The sequence below is a fragment of the Emys orbicularis genome, chromosome 10 (genome assembly GCF_028017835.1).
Source record: "Emys orbicularis isolate rEmyOrb1 chromosome 10, rEmyOrb1.hap1, whole genome shotgun sequence".
In the NCBI taxonomy this organism is placed as follows: domain Eukaryota; kingdom Metazoa; phylum Chordata; order Testudines; family Emydidae; genus Emys; species Emys orbicularis.
Genome location: NC_088692.1, coordinates 84,898,576 through 84,926,198, shown reverse-complemented (window position 1 = coordinate 84,926,198; position 27,623 = coordinate 84,898,576). Strand labels below are relative to the sequence as shown.

Sequence of the window (27,623 nt, the reverse complement as noted above, 5' to 3'; positions counted from 1 at the left end):
CTGGATATTAGACTCCAAGCCCTTCTCATGGAGTCGGCCCTTTGCCCGGTGTCCAAGCCCTGCCACCAGGAGTCGACGAGTACCTCAGCATCCGTGCGTAGTGCACCCCCGGCAACGGGCTCCGCCCAGCACCATTCAAATTCCCCGGTGCCTAAGAAGGCCCGGAAGCACGGCTCACCGGGACCAGGCAAAAAGGCCCAAGGGCCTTTGGACAAGGGACCTGGTTCGGCCCGCCCAGCCACCCCGGAGCCGCGAGGGCGCGCCTCTCCGGCGGAAATTCTGAGCCCCTGGAAAGGTCCGTCACCGACTCAAGAGAGCGGTTTGGGACCCAAGCTCCTATTATCCCCGGCGCCTGCCCAAGCCTTCCCGGTGCAAAGGGAGCAGAGACCTCCACCAGTACCATGGCGCAGCTGGGGCAAGAGGAAGCGGCAAAGACTCCCCAGGAGGGCAGGCCAGCTGCTGCGGCTTCAGGGGGAGTAGCAGAGAGCACCGTCGATCCTAGAAGGCGAAACAGCGCTCTGCTGCAGCAGCGCCAGTGACGCCGGGGATACCAATGGCACCAGGCTCGGTGCATGACGATCGCTCGGAGGCTGGGGTTGAGGAAGCAGTACCTACCCCGAAACCTACCTCCCTCTGGGGGGGAAGAAGCCATGGACCTCGCTCCAGTAACCCGGGCATCCTCGTCATCCCCAGACGAAGCAGAGATGGGTCCTTCAAGGGCTAGCCTGCCTAATGATTTTAAGGAGCATCAGGCTCTGCTCCGGAAGGTGGCAGACAATCTGGGCTTAGAGAAGGAGGAGATGGCCGAGCAGATGGACTCATTGTTCAGTGTCCTCTCCGCTTCCACCCCAGCTCGCCTGGCCTTGCCAGTCCACAAAGGAGTCTGAAAGATTGCCAAGGCCCTGTGGCAAACCCCCTTGTCTGTCCCTCCCACTTCCAAAAGGGGGAAGAAAAAATACTTTGTTCCAGCTAAAGAGTTCAAGTATTTATACACCCACCCGCCCCCGGGCTCGTTGGTCGTCTCCACGGCCATCGAAAAGGACAAACAGCTCCATACCTCCTCCACTCCTAAGAATAAAGAAGCCAAAAGGCTGCATCTCTTTGGGAGATTTATTCAACTGCCAGCCTACAATTCCAGGTGGCAAACCACCAAGCTCTCCTGGGAAGTTACAACTTTAATTTGTGAGATACCCTCTGCAAGTTCCAGGAGTCCCTCCCACAGGGGTTAGCCCAGGAATTCAGCACCCTAGTTGAGGAAGGCACGGCGGTAGCCATGTGCTCACTACAAATGGCCTGGGATGCAGCGAACTCTGCGGCTCGGGTAGTTGCGTCAGCAGTGGTGATGAGGTGTGTGTAGCTTGTGGCTACCAACGGCGGGCCTCGCAGGAGATGCAGACTTCAATCCAAGACCTCCCTTTCGATGGGATTGGTCTTTTCTCCAAGCAGACGGATGCCAGGCTGTATGGGGTGAAGGATACGAAGACCACCCTTCGTTGACATACATATGCCGCAGCCTGCTCAGAAGCCCTTCCGGCTGTCCCCGCCACCAGGACCTTGGCAGCCCCGCCAAGGGTTCTGTAAGAAGAAGGGACAGTAGCTTCAGTCAGCGTTGCCCCTCTTCTTCCCACTCACCTACACAGCCTGGACCCTCTAAACACCCTGGGGGCCAGAAGGGCCAGGCTGCATACCCTGGATGTCAGGCGGGCGCTGGCCTTCTACATTGATAGAACAAAGCCGCTCCGTAAGTCAACGCAGTTGTTCGTGGCTGTTGCTGACAGGATGAAAGGTTGCGCGGTCAGCCCAGAGACTCTCATCCTGGATCATGGCCTGCATCCGCTACTGCTACGAGCTGGCAAAGGTGCCCCCGCCAGCGGTTGTGCTGGCTCACTCAACTAGGGCGCAAGCTTCCTCGGCAGCCTTCCTCGCTCAGGTGCTGATCCAGGAAATTTGTCGGGCTGCGACCTGGTTGTCTGTCCACAGGTTCGCTTCACATTATGCGCTGACCCAGCAAGCTTGAAATGACGCTGGCTTCAGCAGAGCAGTGCTCCAATCTGCAAAGCTGTGAACTCCGAGCTCACCTCTGAGGCTTCTGTTTGTGAGTCACCTACAATGGAATCAACATGAGCAAGCAGTCGAAGAAGAAAAAACGGTTACCTACCTTTCGTAACTGTTGTTCTTAGAGATGTGTTGCTCATGTCCATTCCATTACCCACCCTCCTACCCCTCTGTTGGAGTTGTCGGCAAGAAGGAACAGAGAGGGCGCAGGGATGGCGGCGCCTGATATACCGCGCCATGAGCGCGGCACTCCAGGGGGTGCCACGGCCGTCCCTATGGATACCGCTAAGGCAAAAGTCTCCGACGACTCTGCATGTGGGCACGCACACACCTACAATGGAATGGACATTAGCAACCCATCTCGAAGAACAACAGTTACAAAAGGTAGGTAACTGTTTTTACTGTACAGTGGAATAATGTATAGACACCTCTTTAACTTTTTAAAAGAGAGTGACATTTGGATTTGTTGAGCACAAAACAACCTAACACCTGGTCCTCTAAGCAAATGAACTGAAATAGAATGTTGTGATAAGTTTTGTTTAGCTTTTGGCTGTCTTATTTTGAACTTCATTGACATAATTTGAATTTTTATGTACATTTGGTGGCACCAGTGTTGTATTAAATTAATCTATACTTGTCCTGGCATTCTATGGCAATTTTTATGTGGCAAAGTGTTCAATGTTTTTAGCTGGAATTTACCTAGTAAAAGAAATTATTGTATTATGGATATTTCATTTGTTCTATTACACAGTATTTCATTGTATGGAAATATAGAGTTAATTTTCTTATCCTGTCAATTCTCCTGTTACAATAGGGGGACTTTCAGATCTTGGCAATAACTTGTTATCTAAAGAAGAATTTGGGCAAGGGGAAACGTCTGTTCAAGATATAAAAAAACAAAAAGAGGACAAGAGAGAGAGTGATTCCAGTTCTTGTATGTATTTTATAAATATTGATGTCCAGTTCATTGTGTATAAATGGTGATGCTTTGATATCCAGTAGGGGGATGCATTGTGGAGAGCCTGCTAGTCCCCTCTGTAGTAAGTACAGTTTTGCTGTTCCTCTCCATCTGCATACTTTCATCAAACCTAAAGGAATTGGCCTACCATTTTATAAGCCAGGGTACTACTTGTATGGCAATGTTCACGCAAATTGGGCAAAGGGTTTAGAGAGATGGGGTCCCAAAATACCAAGGTGATCTCACTTCTTGCATGTTTTCTAATTATTTAGTAATGTCATAACTCGGCTAGGCCTACAGACTCTGGACTTAGTTTAATATGTTGTCCCTACTGAGTACCTTTGACTAATTTTAAATTGAATTATTATTTTATTAACAGCACTTTTAATGTATGTTCTGTACATCACGTCAGCTTGTACTTGTTTTGAATAATGTATCCTGATCTGTTACGTGCTTCTGTCAGTGCCCTGTGTTGTTTAGATAGCTCATAAGTAAAGGCTGCATGATTCCTAAGCAGCAAATGTCAAGCCAGAAGTAAGGTCCACAGGATTTCTTGCAGAGCTTGCAAGAGGGCTTGTAAAGAACAGAACTTGCATTCTTTGCAGGAGTCCATGCATACTTCATAATCTCTGCAGGAGTACCTATCCAGTTTGCAAGCTCTAGAGACCCACCCCCCCCACCACTTATCCACATATACATATGAGAACATATTAATACTTTTTTGTGTGTCCTCCAGACTCAGAGAGGATTCCAAGGAGGGGATTTCTGAAACCCTCCATCACAAGATGCTTTCTCATTGCCATCTTATATCTCCTAGAAAGCGCTCAAGTGGTGAACTCAGGGACTCTCTTCTACTGATCATTCACAGGATCGGGGGAGGTGAAGGTCCAAATGAAGCAAGACCTCTTGTAATAGAGCAATTCCTTATGTTTTTTAAATAAAAAACATTTAAGCTGAAATTAAGTTACAGGAAAGATCAGTTACTTAAAGAAAAAAATTAAAAGTGTTGTATTTTTAAAAGCCAAAGCATTAGACATCCAGGAAATTCTGAGTTAAGATTGAATTTCAGAAACAACAAAACAGAAATGCCAGCTATGAAAATGCACAGTTAAGGTGTGTCACCTGAAGTTCATCACTTACGTTAGTTTTAGAAACATAATATCACCACTAGCTTTGCTGAAAATGTTTTGCACTTGTAGGTGTCACCTGTTGAAAATGATCAGTTGCATGCACGTGTACTTGAGCTCCTGGTTAGATGTGCAGTTGCCTGCTCTGTGCATTTAATTATGATACATCTTTTTGGAAAAATCAGTTCTAAAACAAATACAGATTCTGTGCTTGTAAGTACTGCAGCATTACATATTTGCTTAGGCTTTGTGTTCAGTGGAAATGCTGCATGGCACAGCTATACTGCTTGTAGCACTTCAGTGTAGACACTCACTACAGTGATGGGAGAGGTTCTCATCTCTGTAGTTAGTCCACCTCCTTGAGAGGACATAACTAGGTTGACGGAAGAATTCTTCTGTCGACCTAGCAGTTTCTACACCAGGCATTAGGTTGGCTTAACTCTATCGCTCAGGGGTGTGGATTTTTCACAGGCCTGTCTTGAGTGATGTAGCTGGGTCTACCTAACTTTCTAGCGTAGATCTGGCATTAGTTACCTCTCGAGGGACATTGGGTGTAGCTGGATCTGCATTGAGGCAGATCCAGTGGCGCAAAGATATGAAAGGGTAGCAGCCTGTATTCTGGCTCCTAAGCCTCTCTTTGGATTGAATGGATGAATTCCATTTTACCTTCCCCAAACACCATTTATTCCATCACACAAAACCTGGTTTCTCTGACTGTGTGTGTGGAGCGGGATGGAAGAGAGAGACAACTGTTGTTTAACAGTGTTGTTTCTTTGTCAACCCTTTTTATTATCAAACAAACTGAGATGAAATGTTCAGTGGAGCAAACGTGCACTAGCACAGAAACATCAAAATCTTTTAGCTTCTTCAATTGGTTAATTTCCTAGTCTTTTGAATTTACATTATTTTAAAATCTCTTGTGGACAAATCAGTTTTATGTTACCTAACCCAAAAATGAATAAAAGTAAAATCTTGCTGTTTTGCTCGAGACTTAGTGTCTGCACCTGGAAAACGTCCAAGGATTTGTAACTCAACTTTCAGAGCTAATTAAGTAAGAAGACATTTCAATTTTTTCTGATGAATATATCAGAGTAACTTTTTGTTTATCCTGAAAAGTGAAAATAAGAATACTGATACAGTCTAGCAATCAGAGTAAGTACCCCGGGTCCCAGGTGGGCTTGTACATGACTGGCTAGTCTGTGCTGAAGCCAGTGTTACTGCATTTTCACTACTGTTACTACCCTCATTAGCTAGATTAAAGCTAGTGTGGGTAGGCCTACCTACACCACAGTTACATCTTAATTTGTGGTGTAGACATGCCCTTTTAGTGGTGATTAAACCTCTGTAGCTCCCTTTGACTTAAATTTGGATTGTAAATGCTCAGCAGTTCTGAAAATCAGGCCCTAATGCTCTTACAACTAAATATATTTTGGACAAATATATTGTTAACTACTGCTTTTAGTGGAAATGTTCATTGAATTATCAGTTGCCCTAGGTTAATAGGTGTTTTCCTGTTTTTGCAGAGTGAGGACGTATTGGAACCTCTTTTGTATTTGTTTTCCTTGAAACAAAATACGAGTTAGTTTAAATTAAGCATTACTTAATAGTATATGTAATTGGTTCCACTGAGATGAAACATGTAATATTGCAGCATTAAAATGTAAGTTGTAAGTTCAATAAAGCTGACATTAAAATTTTATTGCTGTTGTGAGATCTAATGTTTGAAAAGTTTGTTGTTCTTTTTAAAAAACAACAGCAACACTCATTTAGAAAATTGTATAAAATTATATTTAGAAAGAGAGACTGTAGTTGGTCACTAGAAAGTCTCATTTCATATTCATAGATCTTAAGGCCATAAGGGACCATTCTGATCGTCTAGTCTGACCTCCTGCCTAACACAAGCCATAGAGTTTCTCCTAGTAGCATTATAATGTCGTTGCATTTTGGAATCTTGAAGATTACAAATTATATTTGGATGCTGTTTTCTCCACTGAGCTCTTCTAGAAGTGTATCATTTAACAATTCAGTTAGCCATTCTTTGGTGCAGTAATCTTTGCTAATATTGCCACGGGGGATGTCTCAGACTAGAACATCTCAGCTTACTTTTGGTATAATTGATCAGTATCACCACATGCTGTCATTCAGTTTCTTAACTAATCCTGTAAAAAAAAAATTGCCTATAGATAATGGGAATTTGAAACTTGTTCTAAGTGTTACCTCAGTCCTAATGAAATTTTGCATGTATTCTTTTATGCACACAGTGTCTGAAACAGAGAGTGCAAAAGGAAGTGGTGACTGTCTTCCCAAGCTAAATTATCAAAATTCAAGTAGTACTTCAATTCAAGTAGCAAAAGCCACTTCTAACATAGTACGACTCAATGGTACCATTGATAATGCTGACAGTACAGCTGGGGAAGTCAGCACTGGTGAGTTAATAGTTATACTTCATCTTTATTTAACGGTAATTGGGTTTTTTGTTTGATTTTTTTTTAATCAGAGCATAACTTGCATTATTTGTCATGGAGCTGCGTCTCTGCTAGGTTTTAGTTTTTGTGTACACCAATATGGTGATAGGGAGAAAAGTATTGGCGCTTAAACAATTCTCTTTTCTCTGGGCCAGCTTTTTATGTTTGTGCTGGTTTTAGTTTTTGTTTCCTTTTTTTCTCCCCTTAACCACCAAAGTTGCTGGCTGCTATTACAGCAACTGACTTGTACATAATTGTATACTGCTCTCCAAGGTCATGATAATGCTGCTTTGGGCTTGTACCATGAGGGTCTTTGTTTCGTCTACACATCACCTATGTTACCGTCATGACACGTGTATTCTTCGTTAGTCTGAAAAGTAAAAGTGCTGGGTTTGTACCTGAACTCTTGTCTTGAATCATGGTAGCAACTCTGCAGCCTCCACCACTTGTATTTAAAAAAAAAAAAATGGCAGATGACGTAAATGAAACTCTTTTCAGTAATGTCAGTATGAGTTAGATTGGGTCTATCGTCTGTAAGTGCTTGTATCAAGGAGACAACTTTGTGAATATTGTGGCTGGATTTCCAGAATTTTCTTTTCTTGACTTTTCTGTTCGTGTTTCTGCATGTGCTCCCAAAACTCTACGCATGGCATTTTCTTCTGTCTCTCACATGTGACCTCCTGCAAGTATCAAATTCCTGCAGGTCAAAGTAGAGGTGTCAAACCAGTATAATTAAATGAAGCTTGCAACTGTTTTTACATGCCCTTTAGTAATGTGAAGTCTAATTATTCTAACACTGTCAGCTATGGTTGAAATAGTGTGATGTGTCATGTTTTCAGGTCTGTGGATTCGAATGTAGTGACAAAACTAAGGAGTCTGCTCTGACATTCAGACTTCTTTCTTTGGCTCTAGTTAATCACATTAAAAAATGTTGTTTTTTGCCCTCAGAAACGGTTCTGTTTGTTGACCCCAGCTATCACACACCTTCTTAGTGAATGACCATTTCTGTAAAATGGGAACCTAATTTCACGAGCCTGAAATTTCTTGCTGCTGCTTTCAGAATACTCTTGGATGCTGTGACTTAGAGGCCCTGTGACAGATGCTGCTGTTTTTCTAAAAATCATTTTATGGGCATCTCTCTTTCAGTTCAGATTTCAATCCCTTTTATGGTGTATTGACATCCAGGGGTTAGAGAGTACGAGGGAAGCTGTGTGCGTTCTTCTGGGGAGCATAACTCCTTCCCTTCCTCCTCCTGCTAAAATTGGAGGGAGAGCTCCCCTTTTCTCCCCTTCACAGATTCCAAGGCCAGAAGGGGGGACCATTGTAACCATCTGGTCTGACTTCCAGTATAACACAGGCCATAGAATTTCCCCCAAAAAATTCCTAGAGCAGATCTTTTAGAAAAACATTCAATCTTGATTTTAAAATTGTGAGTAATGGAGACTCCACCACAATCCTTAGTAAATCGTTCCAATGGTTAATTACTCTCACCCTTAAAAATTCATGCCTTTTTTTCCAGTCAGCATTTGCCAAGTTTCAACTTTGAGCCATTGGATCATGTTATACATTTTCTCTGCTAGATTGAAGAGCCTATTTGTTTCCCATGTAGATACTGTAAGCCCTTAACCTTCTCTTTGTGAAGTTAAATAGACTGAGGTCTGTGAGTCTATCACTATGAGATATATTTTCTAATCCTTTAATCATTCTCATGACTCTTCTCTGAGCCTTCTCCAATTTATCAACATTCTTCTTGAACTGTGGGCACCAGAACTGGACCCAGTATTCCTGCAGCATTCGGACCGTTGCCAAATATAGAAGTAAAATACCTCTCTACTTCCCCTCTTAATGCACCCCAGGATCACATTAGGTCTTCTGGGCAAAGGGTCACCCTGGGAGCTCATGTTCAGCTGAGTATCCACCACAACCCCCAAAACTTTTTGGCATTCACCGCTTGCCAGGATAGAGTCCCCCTTCCAGTAAGTACAGCCTACATTCTTTGTTCCCATATGTATCTATGTTTACATTTAGCTGTATTAAAAAGCATATTGTTTGCTTGTGCAGTTTACCAAGCAGTCAAGATCAGTCTGAATCAGTGACCTGTCTTCATCATTTCCCCCAATTTTTGTGTCATCTGCAAAATTATCAGTGAAGATTTTATGTTTTCATCCAGGTCATTGGTAAAAATGTTGAATGGCGTAGGGCCCCACTGGACAACACACCCGCTCAGTGACAATTCCCCGTTTACAATGACATTTTGAGACCTATCAGTTAGCCAGTTTTTAATCCATTTAATGTGTGCATGTCAATTTTATATTATTCTAGCTTTTTAATCAAAATTTTGTATTATACCAAGTCAAAAGCCTTAGAGAAGTCTAAATCGATTACATCAACACTACTACCTTTCTCAACCAAAATGGTAATCTCATCCAAAAATATAATGAGTTTGTTTGACAGGATCTAGTTTCCATAAATCCATGTTGATTTTGCATTAATTACAGTACCCTCCTTTAATTCTTTAATAATCAAGTACCATATTGGCCACTCCATGATTTTGCTTCCCTTCCCTTGTTCCCCAATATCCCCTAATTTAGAGGGGAGGGATTGTTGTTCGAAGGGAGGCAATGGCTGCACAACACCTGAAGGAGCCTTACTGCCAAGTGGGGGAAGCCCAGGCAGTGGCACAAAGAAGCTGACCACCACATGGGTGTCCCCAGTGATGTGCAGGATTTCCCTGAATATCTCTGGAAATCTGTGCAGTCAAGCCAACCCAGCCCTAGTATCCACAAGCTGATACTATTACCAGTTTGAAAGATTAAGCAGATTTACATTCTAGTTTTTTTGCTAATGTTGACATTTTTTTTATTTCTTGTTATTTGACAAAAGTAAAATAACTCATTTCTGTTTTTCAGAAAGCCCAGCAGGGCTGCTTTTCACATCCGCTTTTGAGGGTACCAATGAAGCAGGAGTTCTTCAAAGTAAAACCTTAAGAAAGAGACATAAAAGTGCTGTGGAACCTGACCTAAAACAGATGGTATGGGGAAGCAGGAACCGTAATCTGAGTGGAGATGCCCTGATGGGGCTCATGATAAATAGAATTAACCAGAATGCAAGCCCTGGAGACATTGTGGAAAAATTAGGAGCTGATGCAAAAATACTATCTAATGTATTCCAGAAGAGCATAAGGCCGAATAGTCTTGACATCAGGAAGTCATCTTTAGGGTCTAAGAGAGAGAGTATGGAGAAGGAATCTAGTGATGAAGATGCACCTTTCTATGGCAGTTTTGTAGATAAAACAGAGTCTCCTGTTATCTTTGATTTAGAAGACTTAGATGCTGAACCTGACACAGCTAAAACAGTAAAGTCGTCTAATGAAAAGCCTAAGATGTTACAGCGTAATAGCAGCTTTCTAATAAAACCAGTTGAAAAAACAGATGTGGAAACTGGATTTGATCCCCTCTCGCTGCTGGTTGCTGAGACAGAACAACGGAAAGAAGATGATGAAGACGATGATGACAAAAGTGTTTCAACGCCATCTGCAAGGCGAGATTTAGCTGAAGAAATAGTGATGTACATGAACAACATGAGCAGCCCTTTGACAAGCCGTGCACCAAGCATTGACTTGCAAAAAACATACGATGACAGAAATGTTAGTAAAAAGAGTCCAACAGTCACCCAGCCATGCAGAAGATCCAGCCTTCCCCCATATTCCCCCAGGCCAGTGAGTCTTATCAAATCCAAAAGTTATCACATAAAAAATGAAGAAAGGCCAAGGGACAGGCTTTGGTCCTCTCCATCTTACAGTCCAGCGAGGGAACAGTCGCAGGACATGGCTGGTGCATTAACTCTAGTGTCTCCACCTTCGTTCAACTTAGATACACTATTAACACCTACATTTGATGTTCTGAAAAGCAGCATGTTTTCTGCTGGGAAAGGCGTTGCAGAGAAGGCTAGCAAGTGGTATTCAAAGTTTACTATGTATGCTGCGTCCTCAAAGGTAAACTTTCACAATTACTTTGAGATTTTTCAAAAGATACATTTCTATGAAGAAAGGACATAATTCTGTAGAGCCTGAAACACTGAACCTTGTGTGTGGAAAAGGTCTAGTTGGCTGACATACATCAAGGCAGAGTGTATGCACAACATCCATTAGTGATGAAATGGGATTTGCCAGAACCTGATTTATTGTACTGGATCAGACCATTATTCAATTAAATGCAGTGATTGACATTTTCAAAGCAATTGAAGGTCCTAGAAAGTTTGACAAGAAAGTCAACAGCAACTACAGATTCAGTGTGTATTCAAGTAATTATAGTATTAGCAGTACTAGTTTCTCACTTCCTGCACCAGAAGTTTCTGGGGATGCAATATAGATAGCATGTTGCGCCCTGGAGCAGGAGCAGATTAGATAACTCTTGTCAATTAGGAAGCAATACTGATGGATTTGGAAGGGCATCTTATTCGTTCAGCTACCAGCATGGTGTCTTTAAGTGGGTTGCTTGGCATATGAGGGGGAATGTAATGTGAAGAAAAATAGGGGATTCTTGAGCATTTTCAGTTAGGCTTAGCTGGCACAAGCACAGAAAAATTCTTGGTGGTTATTGCTCCCAACAGATATTTTTCCTCTGTAGTGTAAATCTTTTACTAATGATATTTGGGAACTACATGTGTGTGTTTTCCAGTACCAGACTAGAATACGTGCAGCTTTTATTTAACATATGTCTTTATGGAGCAGAATAGTGGTCACAAAGATTCTTTGGTCTTTACTTTAGAGAAGTAAATGAAAGCTTGTCCATCATAAGCGAGAAATTCTCAGATAAATGCAACTTAACTTTGAAATGTACATTTTGTGTATGTACAGTATTACAGCTACTAGACCCTTTACTTTTTATATAAATTATCTTAAATACTGTGCCCTTGGGAAAATGCTTTTTTAAATAGTCTGAATGACGCAGTATTTTTTATGTAGCAAATATCTTTTTGTATATGTCGTTTAACAGACATATTCTGTCTGTCTTTAAATAAACAGAAACAATTTGAAGAAAAATTGTTCCAGCGTTAATTTGAAAAATGGAAGTCCTCTTATATTCAATGATTAGCTGATCTAAAGCTGTGTCTGCATTAGAATTGTTTTGTTTGAATTCCCACCAACGCTGCCACTGGTTCAACTTGTATCAATCATAGAAACAATGGAAATGCTAGTGTAGACAGGCTCCCAGTGCATGTTGGGGATCTAACCCAAGGAATTTTTCAAAAGGAGCCCATAGAGATCTACTGAATAAAGACTGACTTATCTTTTATACAGATACAGGTTCTCAATACAAATCTGAGGTGAACTGTCTATCAGGGAGAAATACTTGGGTGTCCAACTTCTCATAATAAAATAAAAATAACATTTTTATCTTTCAGAAATGTTTCCGTTTGCCTTTAATTTTCTGAGCATAGAAAGTAACAATATCACTGTTTCTTTGTAGGATCAAAATTCAGACCGAGCAAGTGTTTCATCTCTTGGAATTCTGGATTCAGAATCTACCTCTCTAACTGATGAAGATGTCTGCAATGACTTTGAAGGTACTTCTTCTCCTCAAGAGAACAATGACACCTCGGTAATTAAGGGAATTGGTCTAAGTAGGACAAGCCTAGAAAGTTCAGCTTCTCATGATGGCTCATCCAAGCAATTCTATCACTGTGGTAAGAGGTTTTTTTATATTTTCATTAAATTTGCAATCCCTTGCTCAAAACTATAGTGTTGAAAACTGGCATCTCTTCATAATTTTAGTTCATAATTTGGGATCACAATAGATACATTAGCCCTTTTTGTGAGGGGAAGCAAACGCATGCAGTGAGGTAGTAATTTGCATACATGTCCCCACCTGTGTGTGTGTTCGTATTGCAGCTCCTTGGGAAAGGGACCATCTTTTTGTTCCGTGTTTACGCAGCCCCTAGTACAATGGGGTTCTGATCCATGACTGGGGAGTACAAATAGTAATAATAATAATGATATTCTCATGAACCTCTATATTCCATCTCATTGTTCCTGGAGTTGATCTTGTATGGCTCCAATATCTTCAATGGCTAATAGAGACAACTGCACTTTTCGGCTAAGAGAGGGTTATATAACCTGCGAATGTCTTTAACAAGGCTTGTTGTTTGGTAGCTCATTTTATTGTTCCTGGCTTTTTTTGTTTTTCTTCTTAATAGCAATAATAAAAATCCTTAATAAAAGTAACATTGTGTTTCCATGTAGAGAACAAGACAGGCATTTTACTGAATTGTCTCTAATCTTTAGAGGAGAGTAAATGCCTGTTTTTTTGTGTTACATACAGATTTCTGCATAAATGTCATGATAGAGTACCCCATTTTAACCACAACCAAATTGAGAGGAAGCATGGTTTAGTGAGGAAAGTATGGGACTGGGAGTCAGGCGAGCTAGGTTCTCTTTGGGGCCGTGCCACAGATTGTCTGATGTTGAGCAAGTCATTTAGTATCCCCATTTTTTTTCCTGCAAAAAACAAATTCCATTCATTTAACCCCTTCTGGTGAGAAATGTCTGTGTCTCTCTGGACAGCAGACAGTAGGAGAACTTCAAATATCATTCACGGAGCCCTGCTGCTGGTCTCACAGGAATGGACCCAGGGGACAGAATTTCAGTTCTGCTGCTGGAGTGGGAGTGTTTCTGGAGTGGTGGTGTGTGAATATGGGGCAAGTTAGGGGACTGGAGCATGGAAGGGAAATGGGTTTATAGCAAGAATTAATTTCTTGTTTAAGAGGTAAGGAGTTCAGCACGGTAACTGTTTGTTTGGAGTAGTCTGTGCATGGAGGACAGGCATACCAAGCCTGGGGGAGGTGAAAGCTGCATGGCATACTCTGAGGGGTTATTTGGGTTCTATTAGGGGTGACCGTGCTGGGCTTTTTTAGTAAGAATTGAAAGAAAATGCATTTGGACCAAAACAATTTAAACCTCTTCCCACTCTATCTTTCCTGTATGTGCACGTGAAGGCATGCACACGTACATTGTCATTAGTAATTGTCAAGTTATCCCTTAGTGAATTATCAGAGTGTTTTTTTTCTGTTTGTTTGGTATGAGAGAGATTTTAACCACCTGTACTTCATTTTTCCCCATCTATAATGGTGGTTCTCTCTAGCTGCTTCTGTAGCAGAATCTTTCATCCCTCCTTAGCTTTGATTCATGCAGGAACCATATGAATTGCTTCATCAGAACCTGTTCCTAGCTATAAGCATGCTCCTTTCACAGAATCTACATCTACTGGGTTTCCATGCTTGGCAGCTCACTGCTATCCCTGTTGTTGGCACCAGGCAGCAGCCTCAGGCCCTGTCTTAGCAACTCATTCTGTTCCAGGGCATCTCCAGCATAATAACTAACCTGCTGTAGCTCCCTAAATATACTTTACTATGTAAAGTCACTTGGTCAAAGACCAATGTAGATTCTATTGTAAATTTATATTATGTAGTAACAAATACTTCCTTTTATTTGTTTATCATCAATTAATAGGTTCCCTTTCAAAGTTCCCCTTGCCTGACAAATCAGAGTTGATGTCTTCTTGCAGCACAAGTAGCACCAGTGTGTTTCAGAACTATGCTATGGAGGTATAGTATGATATGTCTTGCTATACCATCTTAATTTGGATAGAAAAGAAATAATTTCTTCATGTATTTCTTAGACATATTCCAAATAAAGACAAAAGAACATATTTCAAGTAAAAATGAAATGCCACTTTAAACTCAGTTAAAACTCCAAGTTAAAGAGTCCGTATAGTAGAAATCAGTAAATAGGTAAATGCTCCTGCTCTAAAAATGTCTTGATTATTCTTGCAATCCCTTAGTCTAAACTAAGGCTGGGATTTTCAAAGGATCCTGAGGAAATTAGTTGCCATGGGATTTGGAAATCTAAAAGAAATAGTAACACATCTTAAACAACTCGGTCAATTTAAAAATTATACTTTTTTTTAAATGGTAACTGTGATTAATTTTAGTTTCTTCCTTGGGTCTTTGTCCACACAGAACCTGCTATGGGTGTGTAGGCCCCATGCACATGACCCTGGAACCTTTTAGCCAGCAGTGCCTATTGGAGCTGCACACGCATCCTTCACACCCTCGCACATCCTGTAGGGAGGGTATGAAGGCGAAGCAGCCCCAACGGCCATTCGGTTCCTTTTCGCTGCCCATGGTAGTTTGTCACCACCCGCCGCCCAAAGTGTCTAAGATTTCCTACTCATTCACACCTCCTCCCTCTTGAGTTAGGGCACGCTTTACTGGGGCTCAGTTGACATCTGTAGCTTGCTTTAGGGGAGACCCTATTTCTCAGATCTGTGGGATGACTACTTGGAATTTAGTTCATACATTTACCAAACACTGCTCCATTGTGGCAGCTTCTAGATCTATTTGGCAGGGTTGTCCTAAAGTTGTTACTTAGATAGGACTCCTGTCACCCACCTCTCTGAGAGGTAACTGCTAGTCAGTCATTTACCATGCGATCTTTGTGGACAAATGCTCAAAGAAGATGGTTATTTCCCTTACAGTAACTGGAGTTCTTTGAGAGGCTTTTAGTCTATGCAGATTTCACAACCCACCCACCCTCCTTCCCCACTGATATGGGGCCTTTATTTGGATTTCTGTATTAGTGAAGGAACTGAGTGGTAATTAAGGCTGATGCACCATTTATACCTTGGGGCACAAGGATGTGCAGAGAGCAAGTGCAGCCCCCACATACTCTGCCGGCTAAAATGTTCCAGGTTTGCACAGATGGGTGCACACACGTACAGTAGGATCCACATGGCCAATAATCCCTTCAGTAACTGGAGTTCTTTGAGATAAGTAACTTCTCTTTATTGATGTTGAAAGAATATTTAAGATGTGATTTATTTTTACCTCTAATGCTGTTTATGTACTTTTTGCATTTTACTGAATTTGGACAATGAAACTAGACTAGTTCCTTTTCTCTGTTCAATTAGATTTTAGTTCTCCTGTACCAGCCATCATTACAGAGGAGTGCTTAAATTCAAGCAGTTATTTATTTTGTTTAAATTAATTAAAATAATTTGTCTACTATTAGGGTGTTTGGGTTTCTGGTTTGGTTAACAAATCCTACATTTTAGGCCTAAACCATTTACAATGTCCCTTTGGCAAACTGATAACAAAGCCCACATTATTATTCTAGATACATCAGTGTTTGTAAGGTTTGAGCTATCCTGGTAGACCAGTCAGAAGGGAAGCCAACCAATTCAGCTACAATGTATTTGTGTACTGCATGAGCAAATTAATTCAGTCCCTAATCTGTTTATATTAGCCCCTGATCTGTTTACATTACAGTAGATCTGAGTCTTCACAAACTCATTCTTGCAGGTAATTAATTCCTCTGAGATGTATCATTCTTTCCATCATTCACTTATGTTTCACCCTATGACACGGATGGGTCCATGGAAGCATCGACTGAACACTAATGTACTTTGGATTGAAGCTTACTATTGATGTATTGAAATACATAAATTCAGGCCAAAAAGTTCAATCTTGAGTGCTTAAAGTTAGGCAATTACTTTATTTTTTGGTGTCTAGATACAGATTTAGGTACTAAGCTTTTTGGCACCTAAGCATGAACATCTTGGCCTTAGTCTGTTGTTCTCGTCTATGCATTTTCTTTGTAACAAAGAGCAAAGAGGTTCTGAAGCCCCTATAGAACTCCTCTTAATTAAGTACTATATACAGGTACTCATCTCAAGCTGTTCGCGATGTCGAACTTGTGACTGTCTGGTTCATGATGAAGAAATCATGGCAGGATGGACTGCAGATGATTCAAATCTCAATACCACATGTCCCTTCTGTGGCAACCTATTCCTGCCCTTTTTGAATATTGAAATCCGAGATCTGCGGCGACCTGGGCGGTAATTTATTATATGATTTCTCGCTCAAGGTTTTATATGCTCAAATTTTAATTTTTTAAGAGTTTCTTACATTACATTAACACTTCATTTCCTCATAGGTACTTTCTGAAGTCCAGTCCATCTACAGAGAATATGCAGCTTCCCTCACCTTTTTCAAATCAGACAGGAAAGTCCTGTATCTCTACTCCCACATCATGTCTTGCTACATCTGTAATGCCTGTTCAAGATGATTTTAATTCAAAATGGTAAATGTACATTTTCTATTGACTGATACTTTACCTGAGATAATTCGGGGGCATGTGTAAGTTCATAACTAATGGAAAGAAATTGTATTACAAAGAGATTAAAATGTGAAAAGATATAAGAAAAGTCTGTTTAACATGAGGACCTCCGTACTATTCCTCGCTGCCCCGTGCGAGCTGGACATTTGGCAGATTAGCTGGGTTAACTGTTTCCATTCCCTCCCTATAGCAGAAAGTCACTGACAACACATCCATAATCCTGCAGCATTGGCTGTAGTCCCTGACTGGGGCCCGTGTCCATCATGGTTTTCTCATACCATGTTGCTGTACAAAAAGCATATTTCTTCTTATGGTGTTTCTGTTCTTTGCAAGGAGAGAGTCTCTTCCCTGTGACATGGGCAGTGTGGTTGGCTGGGTGGAGTCTGAGGTGCCACTTTGGGCCTGGGGTTCTCAGTCATAATGAGGGTCAAGATCCAATGAGTAGTGGGCCAGTTAGGTTTTTGTTTTACATCTTTGCCTATTTAACTCCCAGTATGTATGAACACTCAAAGAACAATGTGTGGAAGCTGGTCTTGTTTGTAACCATATCTTTTCCAGCAAATCTAAGCAGCAGGACAACTCTTGTGCCAGAAGTATCCAAATCCCTTCAGGAAGAAGACAAAATATTGCTGGGTCAGAGTGTCCCAGTCACGCTGTAGCAAGAAGTGTCAGTACTTACGGTCCACTGGAAGAGGATGAGAAGGGAAGCCGGAAGCTCAGCCATATTGTTCCCACTGGCAGCCTGCCCACCACTTTGCAAGGAACAACGGTGTGTAGTGCTTTGTTTCTAATTTAAGCAACAGTGTTTTAAATATGCAGTAGACTTCAGCATGCACAATAGTAGTAATCAGCAACAGAGGGTCCTGTGGCACCTTTAAGACTAACAGAAGTATTGGGAGCATAAGCTTTCGTGGGTAAGAACCTCACTTCTTCAGATGCAAGTAATGGAAATCTCCAGAGGCAGGTATAAATCAGTGTGGAGATAACGAGGTTAGTTCAATCAGGGAGGGTGAGGTGCTCTGCTAGCAGTAGAGGTGTGAACACCAAGGGAGGAGAAACTGCTTCTGTAGTTGGTCATTGTCCATCCTGGACAATGACCCCTCACTTTCACAGACCTTGGGAGGCAGGCCAGTCCTCGCCCACAGACAACCCGCCAACCTTAAGCATATTCTCACCAGCAACCACGCACCGCACCATAACAACTCTAACTCAGGAACCAACCCATGCAACAAACCTCGATGCCAACTCTGCCCACATATCTACACCAGCAGCACTATCACAGGACCTAACCAGATCAGCTACAACATCACCGGCTCATTCACCTGCACGTCCACCAATGTTATATATGCCATCATGTGCCAGCAATGCCCCTCTGCTATGTACATTGGCCAAACTGGACAGTCACTACGCAAGAGGATAAATGGACACAAGTCAGATATCAGGAATGGCAATATACAAAAACCTGTAGGAGAACACTTTAACCTCCCTGGCCACACAATAGCAGATGTTAAGGTAGCCATCTTACAGCAAAAAAACTTCAGGACCAGACTCCAAAGAGAAACTGCTGAGCTCCAGTTCATTTGCAAATTTGACACCATCAGATCAGGATTAAACAAAGACTGTGAATGGCTATCCAACTACAGAAGCAGTTTCTCCTCCCTTGGTGTTCACACCTCTACTGCTAGCAGAGCACCTCACCCTCCCTGATTGAACTAACCTCGTTATCTCCACACTGATTTATACCTGCCTCTGGAGATTTCCATTACTTGCATCTGAAGAAGTGAGGTTCTTACCCACGAAAGCTTATGCTCCCAATACTTCTGTTAGTCTTAAAGGTGCCACAGGACCCTCTGTTGCTTTTTACAGATTCAGACTAACACGGCTACCCCTCTGATAATAGTAGTAATGTCATCTGAAATCACCTTCCCAAGTTAAAAGCAGAAATAGATCTCATGATTTTAATTTGAACTAAAATTCATTTCAGCATGTAGACTTTGGTATTGCTGGAAGGGAACAGTTAACATTCACAAGATTTATTTTTTTTATAAAGAGAGCTACATTTCATATAATTTATTTTCTTCCTTTTTTTACAATAGGATTCTTTGGGACTAGAATGGCGTTTATGTAGTCCTGACCCAATCACTGTCCCTTACCTAAGTCCTCTAGTGGTATGGAAAGAGCTTGAAAGCTTGCTTGAAAATGAAGGGGATCGTGTGATAACAGTGGCAGATTTTGTAGACCACCATCCTATCGTGTTTTGGAATCTGGTGTGGTATTTCAGGCGTCTGGACTTGCCCAGTAACTTACCAGGACTAATACTTTCTTCTGAGCACTGTAATAAAAACTCAAAGGTATGAAAAAAGATAGGGCAGTATTGAATGATGAGGCCTTGGATGTTTGTCTTTCAGTGATTAATCTGATTCTACAGTCCTTATGTGGAAATAGCTCTTGTGCAAGTGTTTACAACTAACTGGGCCCAATCCTCAGCTAGTGTAAATTGTTATCGCTCCATTTACTTTAATTGGGCCAGTGTATTTCCATACCTTAACTCTTGAACTTTGACCCAGTGGTGCCTGTGCTGGGTGTAGGGCACTACTGGTGGCAGCCTCAATGAAATTCGGTGTGCTGTTCCAACTACAAGGGACTTCACAACTCACATTTTTGACTTTATTATTTCATGGCCCAAAAAAAAAAAAAGGCAGCTGAATGGACTAGAGGGTGTGTAGGTGTTTGGTTGTGGAAAGATGAGGAGGAGAAGACCCTTTAGGCCTTGTTTTCAGAGCCCTGGGCTTTCATCATTACCAGGATCCAGACTATAATGGGAAATAGTGGCTTTGCTATGAACAACCCAATTTACAGTGGCTTAGGTTAAAGCTGTTATCCTCTAATCTACTGGTCTGATGTATATCAGTTAAACTGTGAAAGTCAGCTGTTATAACCGTCATAAACTATCGCTGTATTCAAAGGCTTATGTATTAATCTTCCTATTCAGATTCCACGAAACTGTATGTCAGAGGACAGTAAATATGTTCTCATTCAGATGCTATGGGACAATATGAAGTTGCATCAGGATCCAGGACAGCCCCTATATATTCTGTGGAATGCACAGAGTAAGTTGTCTATTTAAAAACCAAAGTAGCTTTGATTTTCAGCAACTAAAAAACATATTTTGAAAAGAGATCTTTTTTCATTTTAGTTATCCTATATAAATATACAATTGATTTTTGATCAAACCACTTTCTTTGTCTTGCAGGTCAAAATCGTACTCTTTTGTTTGAGAGTGAGTGTTATGTTTGTTGCTATTGCTAACTTTTTTGTGATGATTATTTATTTATTTATTTATTTGGTGTGTGTGTGTCTGTGTGTGTGTTTTACAAGTAGATTTTAGCTTCCAGCATACCGCTGCAACAAGTTTTGTTTTCCGGTATAAGTAGGCCACCATTTCTTGTCAGTGTTTTCTTTATGGGAGAGAGAGGAATAGTAGGATTGTGCTTGGTAATTCACAAAACTTATACAGTAGTTTGTACAAAACATTTCAATAAATCCATCCATTTAGCCTATTTTCTTATTTTAGAGGGGTTTTTTTAAACTAAGTACTTGATTGCTACTAAAAGACCTGCAAATGGTCAGTAGGCCCATTTATGGCTGTTTATTTGTGCTTGTCTCCTATATTCCTGTTCTCTTTCTTTACCCTGATGCTGTTCTGACTTGACGCTTATTTCTTTTTTTTTTTTTTTTTTTTTAACGTATTGAGTGTATCCACATTTTTATAGCCTTCCACTGTTTTTGGTTTTCTCATACCATGCTGCTTACAAAAAGCACATTTCTTCTTATGGTGTTTCTGTTCTTTGGCAGCCCAAAAGTATCCAGTGGTCCATTTATTGCAAAAAGACGATGACTCCTTTAACCAGGAGCTCTTGAGAAGCATGGTGAAAAGTATTAAGATGAATGATGTCTATGGACCAATGAGTCAAGTCTTAGAGCGACTGAACAAATGGCCACAGATTAAAAGACAGAGGTAGGAATACTCATGTATCAAATTGAAGCAAGCTTTTGCAATGAGCATGGTATCGCAGTATGAATAGTATATTCAGAGGTTTACAACCTTTTCAAGGTGTTCAGCAATGTTCTTCCAAGAGTATCTACTAAATATGGTCAATGTTTTTAAAAAATTATTATTGCAAAAGCTTTATTTTAAAAACCCTTCGTTTTCTTAACTTCATTCCAAATTTTCCAGTAATTTGTTGGCTGGTTGGGTTATGGTTTTGTTTGTTTGTTTTTTGTTTGGGGGGGGGGGGGGTTTGACAAAATTCAAGAGTTTTTGTTTCGCTTTGATTTTTATTTTCATTTTGGAGTGGGTTTTTCCTCACTTTCTTTTATTCCCCCCCCCCTTTCTTTTATTTATTTATTTATTTATTTATTACTTTTCTTCCCATTTTTTGTACTCGTAAGGTGTATAGGGGTAGGAGTCTCAAGAAGGGAGAAAAATGTTACTTAATTTCACCTTTTAAACTTTTTTCCTTCACTTTTCCAGTGGAAAAAGGGGGGAAAGGTAAAAAAGTGAGAGAAGAGGAAGGGGGGGGGAAAGAAATGAGATTTTGTTTTATTTAGAAAAAAAGTGGACATTTCTAGAGAATCAAAATGTTTCCATGGAAAATCTTTAATTCTCTCAAAAAATCACTTTTCTTCAGAAAAGTTTGTGACAACAATTTTTTTTTACTGTCTCTAATATCTTTTATCGCTGGAATATTTTGTGACTGTCCCATGTGTGCATGTTCCAATTAGAGCCTGATCCAGACTCCACTGACTTCACTGGGAGTCGGATCAGGCCCTTAGCCTATAAACTCCTAGGTAAAGGGACATTGTCATTTTCCATGTTTGAGCACCAAACACAGATCAGGGGCTCAATAAATAATGATTTTCAAGGTGGCATTTTTTTCAACAATGTGTTTAAGAGAAGTACTGTTTGTTTACTTGCGTTTTGCCATGATTTTGAATTGTCTGTAGTATTGATTACAAATGCTACCATCTTTCAGAATTAAAATTAATGACTTTTTTTTCTTTTTTTTTTTTTTACATTTTTAGGAGCCTCTATAGAGAAATATTATTTCTTTCCCTTGTTGCTCTAGGAAGAGAGAACATTGATATAGGTAAGTTATAAACTGTATTTAGGTAAATGTAGATTAATGGTTTGTACAAATCATTATTTCAGCTTTCAAGGAGAAAATATCTATTTTGGTATATTTGAATGTGCGCAATGTTAATGAAAACTGCTGATAATATGCTTTCCTAGTATGTGTCTTTTACATTTTTATACACATTAAAGTACGGTTACAAGGACTCTTCAGCTGTTTCATGAAAATAGGCACAACTACACTATTGGCATAGGGTTGCCACCGGTCCAGGTTTTACCCGGACAGTCCAGTTTTTGGCTTCCGTGTTTGGGTGTGATTTAGGGTTGCCAGGTGCCTGGTTTTCTACCAGAAAGTCCAGTCAAAAAGGGGACCTGGCAACTCTAAATAGTACCCAAACCAAAAGTCCAGTTACCACGGCGCATGGGGAAGCGCTGGGTCATGAACCCATGCCGGCCCCTGCTCAGCTGGGGCCGCCTCCCACCTGCAGGCAGGCTCCTTGAGAGGAGGCAGCAAGTGACAGGGAGTGAGGAGAAAAAAGAGAGAGAGAGAGATGGGGCAGGGAGGAGCAAGCGATGGGGCGAGGCCTTTGGGGAAGAGGTGGGGCCTTGGGGAGGAGGCGGAGCAGGGGTGGGGCCTAAGGGATCTGGTTACCAGCAACTAGAAAGGTGGTAACCCTATTTTAGCATCTGTATAAGTAATGGTACAATACGTAAATTTTCTTTTTATTTCTGCAGATGCTTTTGACAGAGAGTACAAAATGGCCTATGATCGTCTCACAGCTAATCAGGTCAAGAGCACTCACAACTGCGATAGACCGCCAAGTACTGGAGTGATGGAATGCCGAAAGATTTTTGGAGAACCATATCTTTAAAAATATATATATATATTTTAATGAATTGTATACATGTGTAAAGTCACAAAGAACATCTCGGTCTTCAGTGTTGGAAAACATATTTACAAATGTACTGTGTCAGACGACTGGAAAAAATTGGGCCTATGTAGTTACAAAAATGGACAATGAGCAAAGAAGGGGCCAAATACTACTTTCCTCTCCTTGCTTCTCTCTGCAAATCATTTTGTGGAGTAGGCGACCGTAAACTAGATCAGTTCTCTAACAAGGGACAACATTTTACAGTCCTTTAAACAAAACTTGGGAGAGGCAGACAAAAATGATGCACTGAAACTAGCAAGAGTGAAGTAAATTCTGCAAATCTGTTTACATAGAATATTCAAAATGTTATGAAGCGCATACAAAGTTATATTCATATTTTAAATTGTTTATAGTAAGTTGATATTTTTTTATTTTTTTAAATTACTCTAGTGAATTTTAATGAACTTATTGCATAAGCAATACAGTGCTCATTTTTTTCCTGCTATTTATAGTAACTGGTCCAATTAGGTTTCGAAAAAATAATTTGCTTTTGAAGTGGTCTATAATTTCAGCACTGTCCTAGGTAACATTCTGGGGCCAGTATTTCTCTTGCACACACAGAATTATGTACTACCACTGCAATCGGATGAAAAGTATGGCAAACTTGTGTAAAAATATGGTTATTAACACTCTGACTCTATATAGTATCTTTCTTTCTGTAGAAGTCCCCCACAAAATTCTGTAATACATTGAAGAATCCCACAGTTTACTTTAAGGAGATCCAACGCTTTTTAGCTGTTGGCATTTACTAATTTAATATATCTATGGGTATATATTACAAGATGTATAGCAAATAGCTTACAAAAATAGTTCCACATAAAATGTATAGTGTACAGTCCTGTATATGGAGGTGTAGGTATGTTTGTAAATGCCCTAAACATGGCACTTAATTCATTGTGGTCCAAAGTTACACTCTTTTTTAAATAAGAAAATATGCTACATGAAATATATAGGGAATTTAATCCATTGGGATATGCTGTATGTAATAAAGTATATTTGGAATGACTGATCCTGTATTTCCCAGGCAACACAGTAACTTCGGCTCTGTAAAGAAAATAGTGCTGCATAACTCTCCACCTTGGAGTCATGACTTCTGGCTCATGCTTTGAAGTTCTAGAAATTTCAGAAAATGTTACGCACTCATTCACAGCAGCTACACACCAGAAAGCAGGTTTTATGTATAAAGTATCAGAGGTTCTATGTGCAAGTTTTTTCCTACCACCCTGCAGCATTGGAGATGGAGAAGATACTCTTTCAATCTTTGAGAGACAGGTTTGGGTTTGCTTGCCTGCAGACATCTCTCAACCTTTCTAATTTCCAAGACCAATCCTACCGTGATATTTACCTAGATGGAAAAGCTAAATATACCTTTTTGTGGGAGTTTTCTGCATAGCCCCAGACACTCGCACCTGCCACCTTGTCAGAGTTAACGAGGGGCAGTGAGGACTCCATCCTGTTTCCACTGAAGTAAATTGAAAAATTCTATTGACGTCATTATTATTATTGAATGGAAATATGATTAGACCTTTAGAGGGTTATTTCAAAGCACCTACCAATCCCTCTTCAAAAGAGTAAGGGGATGCTGCCCTAAGCAGACTGTTTTAAAATGTCAAGAGCTGCAGTTTACTCTTAATGTTACATGCAAAATACATCTTGACCCACGTTTGGTCTTTTTGGATATAGCTTTCATTGAATAATACCTCTTTTCTAAGATGCTGCTAATTGTGTAGCTATTTTTTTCTTTAGGTGGAGATAGTAACGTTACATTTACCACCAGTTTTCACATGCTTAATTATTTTAAAAATTTGTGATGCTTTATTTTGTAGTGCCCACATTTTCTAAAAAGTATTCCTCACTGATGTTGTAAAACTACCATATTAATCATCAGTTACAATACATGATAAATACGCTGCCAACATGCTCAACTCAGTCATCAAAACCAGCGTGCGGAATACATGGTCATTACTTTTGAACTTACTCATTGTAAATACCTAGTGACATGTATGCATGCTCTGCTGTAGTTACATTGTATTTACCAAGTAAAAGTTACCTACAATAGTTGCCATGTATGTAAATAACTACCTACATATTTGTGCTGTGTGTAATGCAGTGTTATACCACTTTCTTTAAATCCTATTTCCTACTACAGTTACTACTACTTGATAATCACCATTCTATAGTACCTAATAGCCATGAAGGAGAACAAGCTGTTTCTCCAGAGCTGTCATTGGTGTTCTAGAGGTACTTGGAAAGCTATGAGGCAGGCTTCATGTTTTAGATTGAGCAGTTAACCTGTACTGGCACAAGTATCTGAGTCTGGTCTCCACACCAAGTCTCATTTGATGACATTACATTGCAACTATGCACTTGTGCTAGCACAGAATATCAGCATATTTAATACATAGCCCAATCCTTTAACCCAGCTTGCTTATGAGTACTTTCTACCACCTTAATTGTAGAAGACCAAACAAGTTTGCCAGCTTCTGCAGGTATGAAAAGTCCCTTCAGTATTATATTGAAAGCACATAATGTACCATAAAAATATTGTATATGTCTCGTTATTTCAGGCAAGCAATTTTAGTGTGCCCTTGCCCTCTTAAGACTGCATTTCTTAACGGTTGCTGATGTTTAGTTGTGCTTGCTTTACACTAATATACCATCTAGTTTTTATTTATCAAATTAAATCATTATACACTTAACTTTTAAATACTCCTTTCGCAAAACCTGTTGCAAGTCAGTCAACTGTAGAAACATTATAACATAAGAATGGCCACACTGGGTTAGACCAATGGTCCATCTAGCCAAGTATGCTGTCTTCCGACAGTGGCCAATGCCAGATGCTTCAAAAGCAATACACAGAACAGGGCAATTATAAAGTGATCCATGCCCTGTCATCCAGCCCCAGTTTATGGCAGTCAAAGACTTAAGGGCATCCAGTGTTGCTTCCCTGACCATCTTGGCTAATAGGTCCATCAATGGCTATCTTCCATGAACTTATCTGATTCTTTTTTTTTTTTTTTTTTAGCCCAGTTATAGTTTTAACTTCTGGCCATCACAATATACCCTGGCAACAAGTTCTATACGTTGACTGTGTGTTGTGTGAAGAAGTACTTCCTTTTGTTTGTTTTCAACCTGCTGTCTATTAATTTTATTAGATGACCCCGGGTTCTTGTGTTTTATGTGAAGGGGTAAATAACACTTCCTTATTCATTTTCTCCACCCCATTCATGATTTTATAGCCCTCTATCAGATCCCCCTTAGTCATCTCTTTTTTTTCCCAACCTGAAGAGTCCCAGAGTTTTTCATCTCGCCTCCTATGGAAGCTGTTCCATACCCTTAATCATTTTTGTTGCCCTTCTCTTTTTTTTCTTTTCCATTCCTAATACATCTTTTTGAGCTGGGATGACCAGAACTGCATGCAGTATTCAAGGTGTGGGCATACCATGGATTTATATAGTGGCATTATGATATTTTTATCTTATTATCTATCCCTTTCCTAATGGTTCCTAACATTGTTAGTTTTTTCAACTGCTTCTCACATTGAGTAGATGTTTTTAGAGAATGATTCATAATGACTCCAAGATCTCTTTCTTGAGTGGTTAACAGCTAATTTAGACCCCATCATTTTATATGTAAAGTTGGGATTATGTTTTCCAGTGCATTACTTTGCAATTAGCAACACTGAATTTCATCTGCCATTTTGTTCCCAGTCACCCAGTTTTGTGAGATCCCTTTGTAACTCTTCGCAGTCTGCTTTGGACTTAACTATCTTGAGTAATTTTGTATCATCTACAAACCTTGCCACCTCATTATTTATCCCTTTTTTCCAGATCGTTTGTGAAATATAAAATGATATCTGAGAAATTGATATATTTTTAGATGAATGAGAAATTCTCCTCATTCAGATTGTTATAATGTGGTGGTCAGAATGCAGATCCTGAAGGTGGGAAGTTTTTAAGCATCATACAATCCAATATTGAAATAATTTTCAGCCTTCACTGTCCTTTATTAAAAAAGCATTTTGATTATGTTTTCCAGTACTGCTAGGATGAATATGTTTTCTAGTACTTCTGGAATATATTTTCAATTTTAAAAATCGTAAAATATTGTGTGTGCTATATAGTGCTTCTTTCCATTAACTTTAAATAAGTGTTTTACATTTCAGTGCAATATATACCATGCTTTTCTCTTGTTCCACCATAGCAGCAGAGGGGGGGGGGGGGAATACTGTTAGGGATGGAATAATGAGATGCTATTAGAAGTGGAAATTTTTCTCTGTGACTGTTAAATACTGCCCACTGCCATTAGGTTTGCTCTTGGTACAGTTATGATAAAATGATTTCTTAAATTTCCACGGACAAATGAAATAATTTCTACCCCAAAGAAAGAAAGGAACAATTTCTGCATGCAAAATCTTTGTATAACAAATGGAAGGTACAAATTTTAATTTCAGAGAGGGGGTATTTCTAGATATAATAATATTCTCATCTGGATTTTAAAATGGTACTTTGTTAGTTTGCAAACAGCACTTTTTAAATGAATGGTTGTAGATTTGTAAATATGTAACGTTTAAATTTTATTTACCAAAAAGAACATCAGTTTGTTGGATGTTTATTTTGTTTTGTAATTCATTTAAAATATATAGGTCACTGTTCACAATGATAAACTTTTTGTCTCATCCAAAAGAATAAAAGTTCAAAGTTTTACAAGTAAATAAAAAGCTAAAGTTCTCAGTATGGTTATGCTCATTTAAATTTTATTAAATGGTTTAAGAA

At 40.0% G+C, this 27,623-nt stretch overlaps 1 protein-coding gene across 1 annotated transcript in view; it reads left to right on the top strand.

Annotated features, from left to right (window-relative positions):
* DENND4A (DENN domain containing 4A) overlaps positions 1 to 22,830 on the top strand; it is a 69,931-nt gene extending 47,101 nt beyond the window's left edge. Inside the window, exons 18-30 of the mRNA XM_065412260.1 lie at positions 2,870 to 2,989; positions 6,402 to 6,566; positions 9,515 to 10,599; positions 12,077 to 12,266; positions 14,116 to 14,210; positions 16,326 to 16,501; positions 16,600 to 16,746; positions 17,341 to 17,551; positions 18,879 to 19,133; positions 19,775 to 19,892; positions 20,638 to 20,800; positions 21,868 to 21,932; positions 22,652 to 22,830. Coding sequence (XP_065268332.1) covers positions 2,870 to 2,989; positions 6,402 to 6,566; positions 9,515 to 10,599; positions 12,077 to 12,266; positions 14,116 to 14,210; positions 16,326 to 16,501; positions 16,600 to 16,746; positions 17,341 to 17,551; positions 18,879 to 19,133; positions 19,775 to 19,892; positions 20,638 to 20,800; positions 21,868 to 21,932; positions 22,652 to 22,788 — 2,927 coding nt within the window. The 3' untranslated portion in view covers positions 22,789 to 22,830. The remainder of the gene's footprint in view (positions 1 to 2,869; positions 2,990 to 6,401; positions 6,567 to 9,514; positions 10,600 to 12,076; positions 12,267 to 14,115; positions 14,211 to 16,325; positions 16,502 to 16,599; positions 16,747 to 17,340; positions 17,552 to 18,878; positions 19,134 to 19,774; positions 19,893 to 20,637; positions 20,801 to 21,867; positions 21,933 to 22,651) is intronic.
* Positions 22,831 to 27,623: the final 4,793 nt, after the last annotated feature.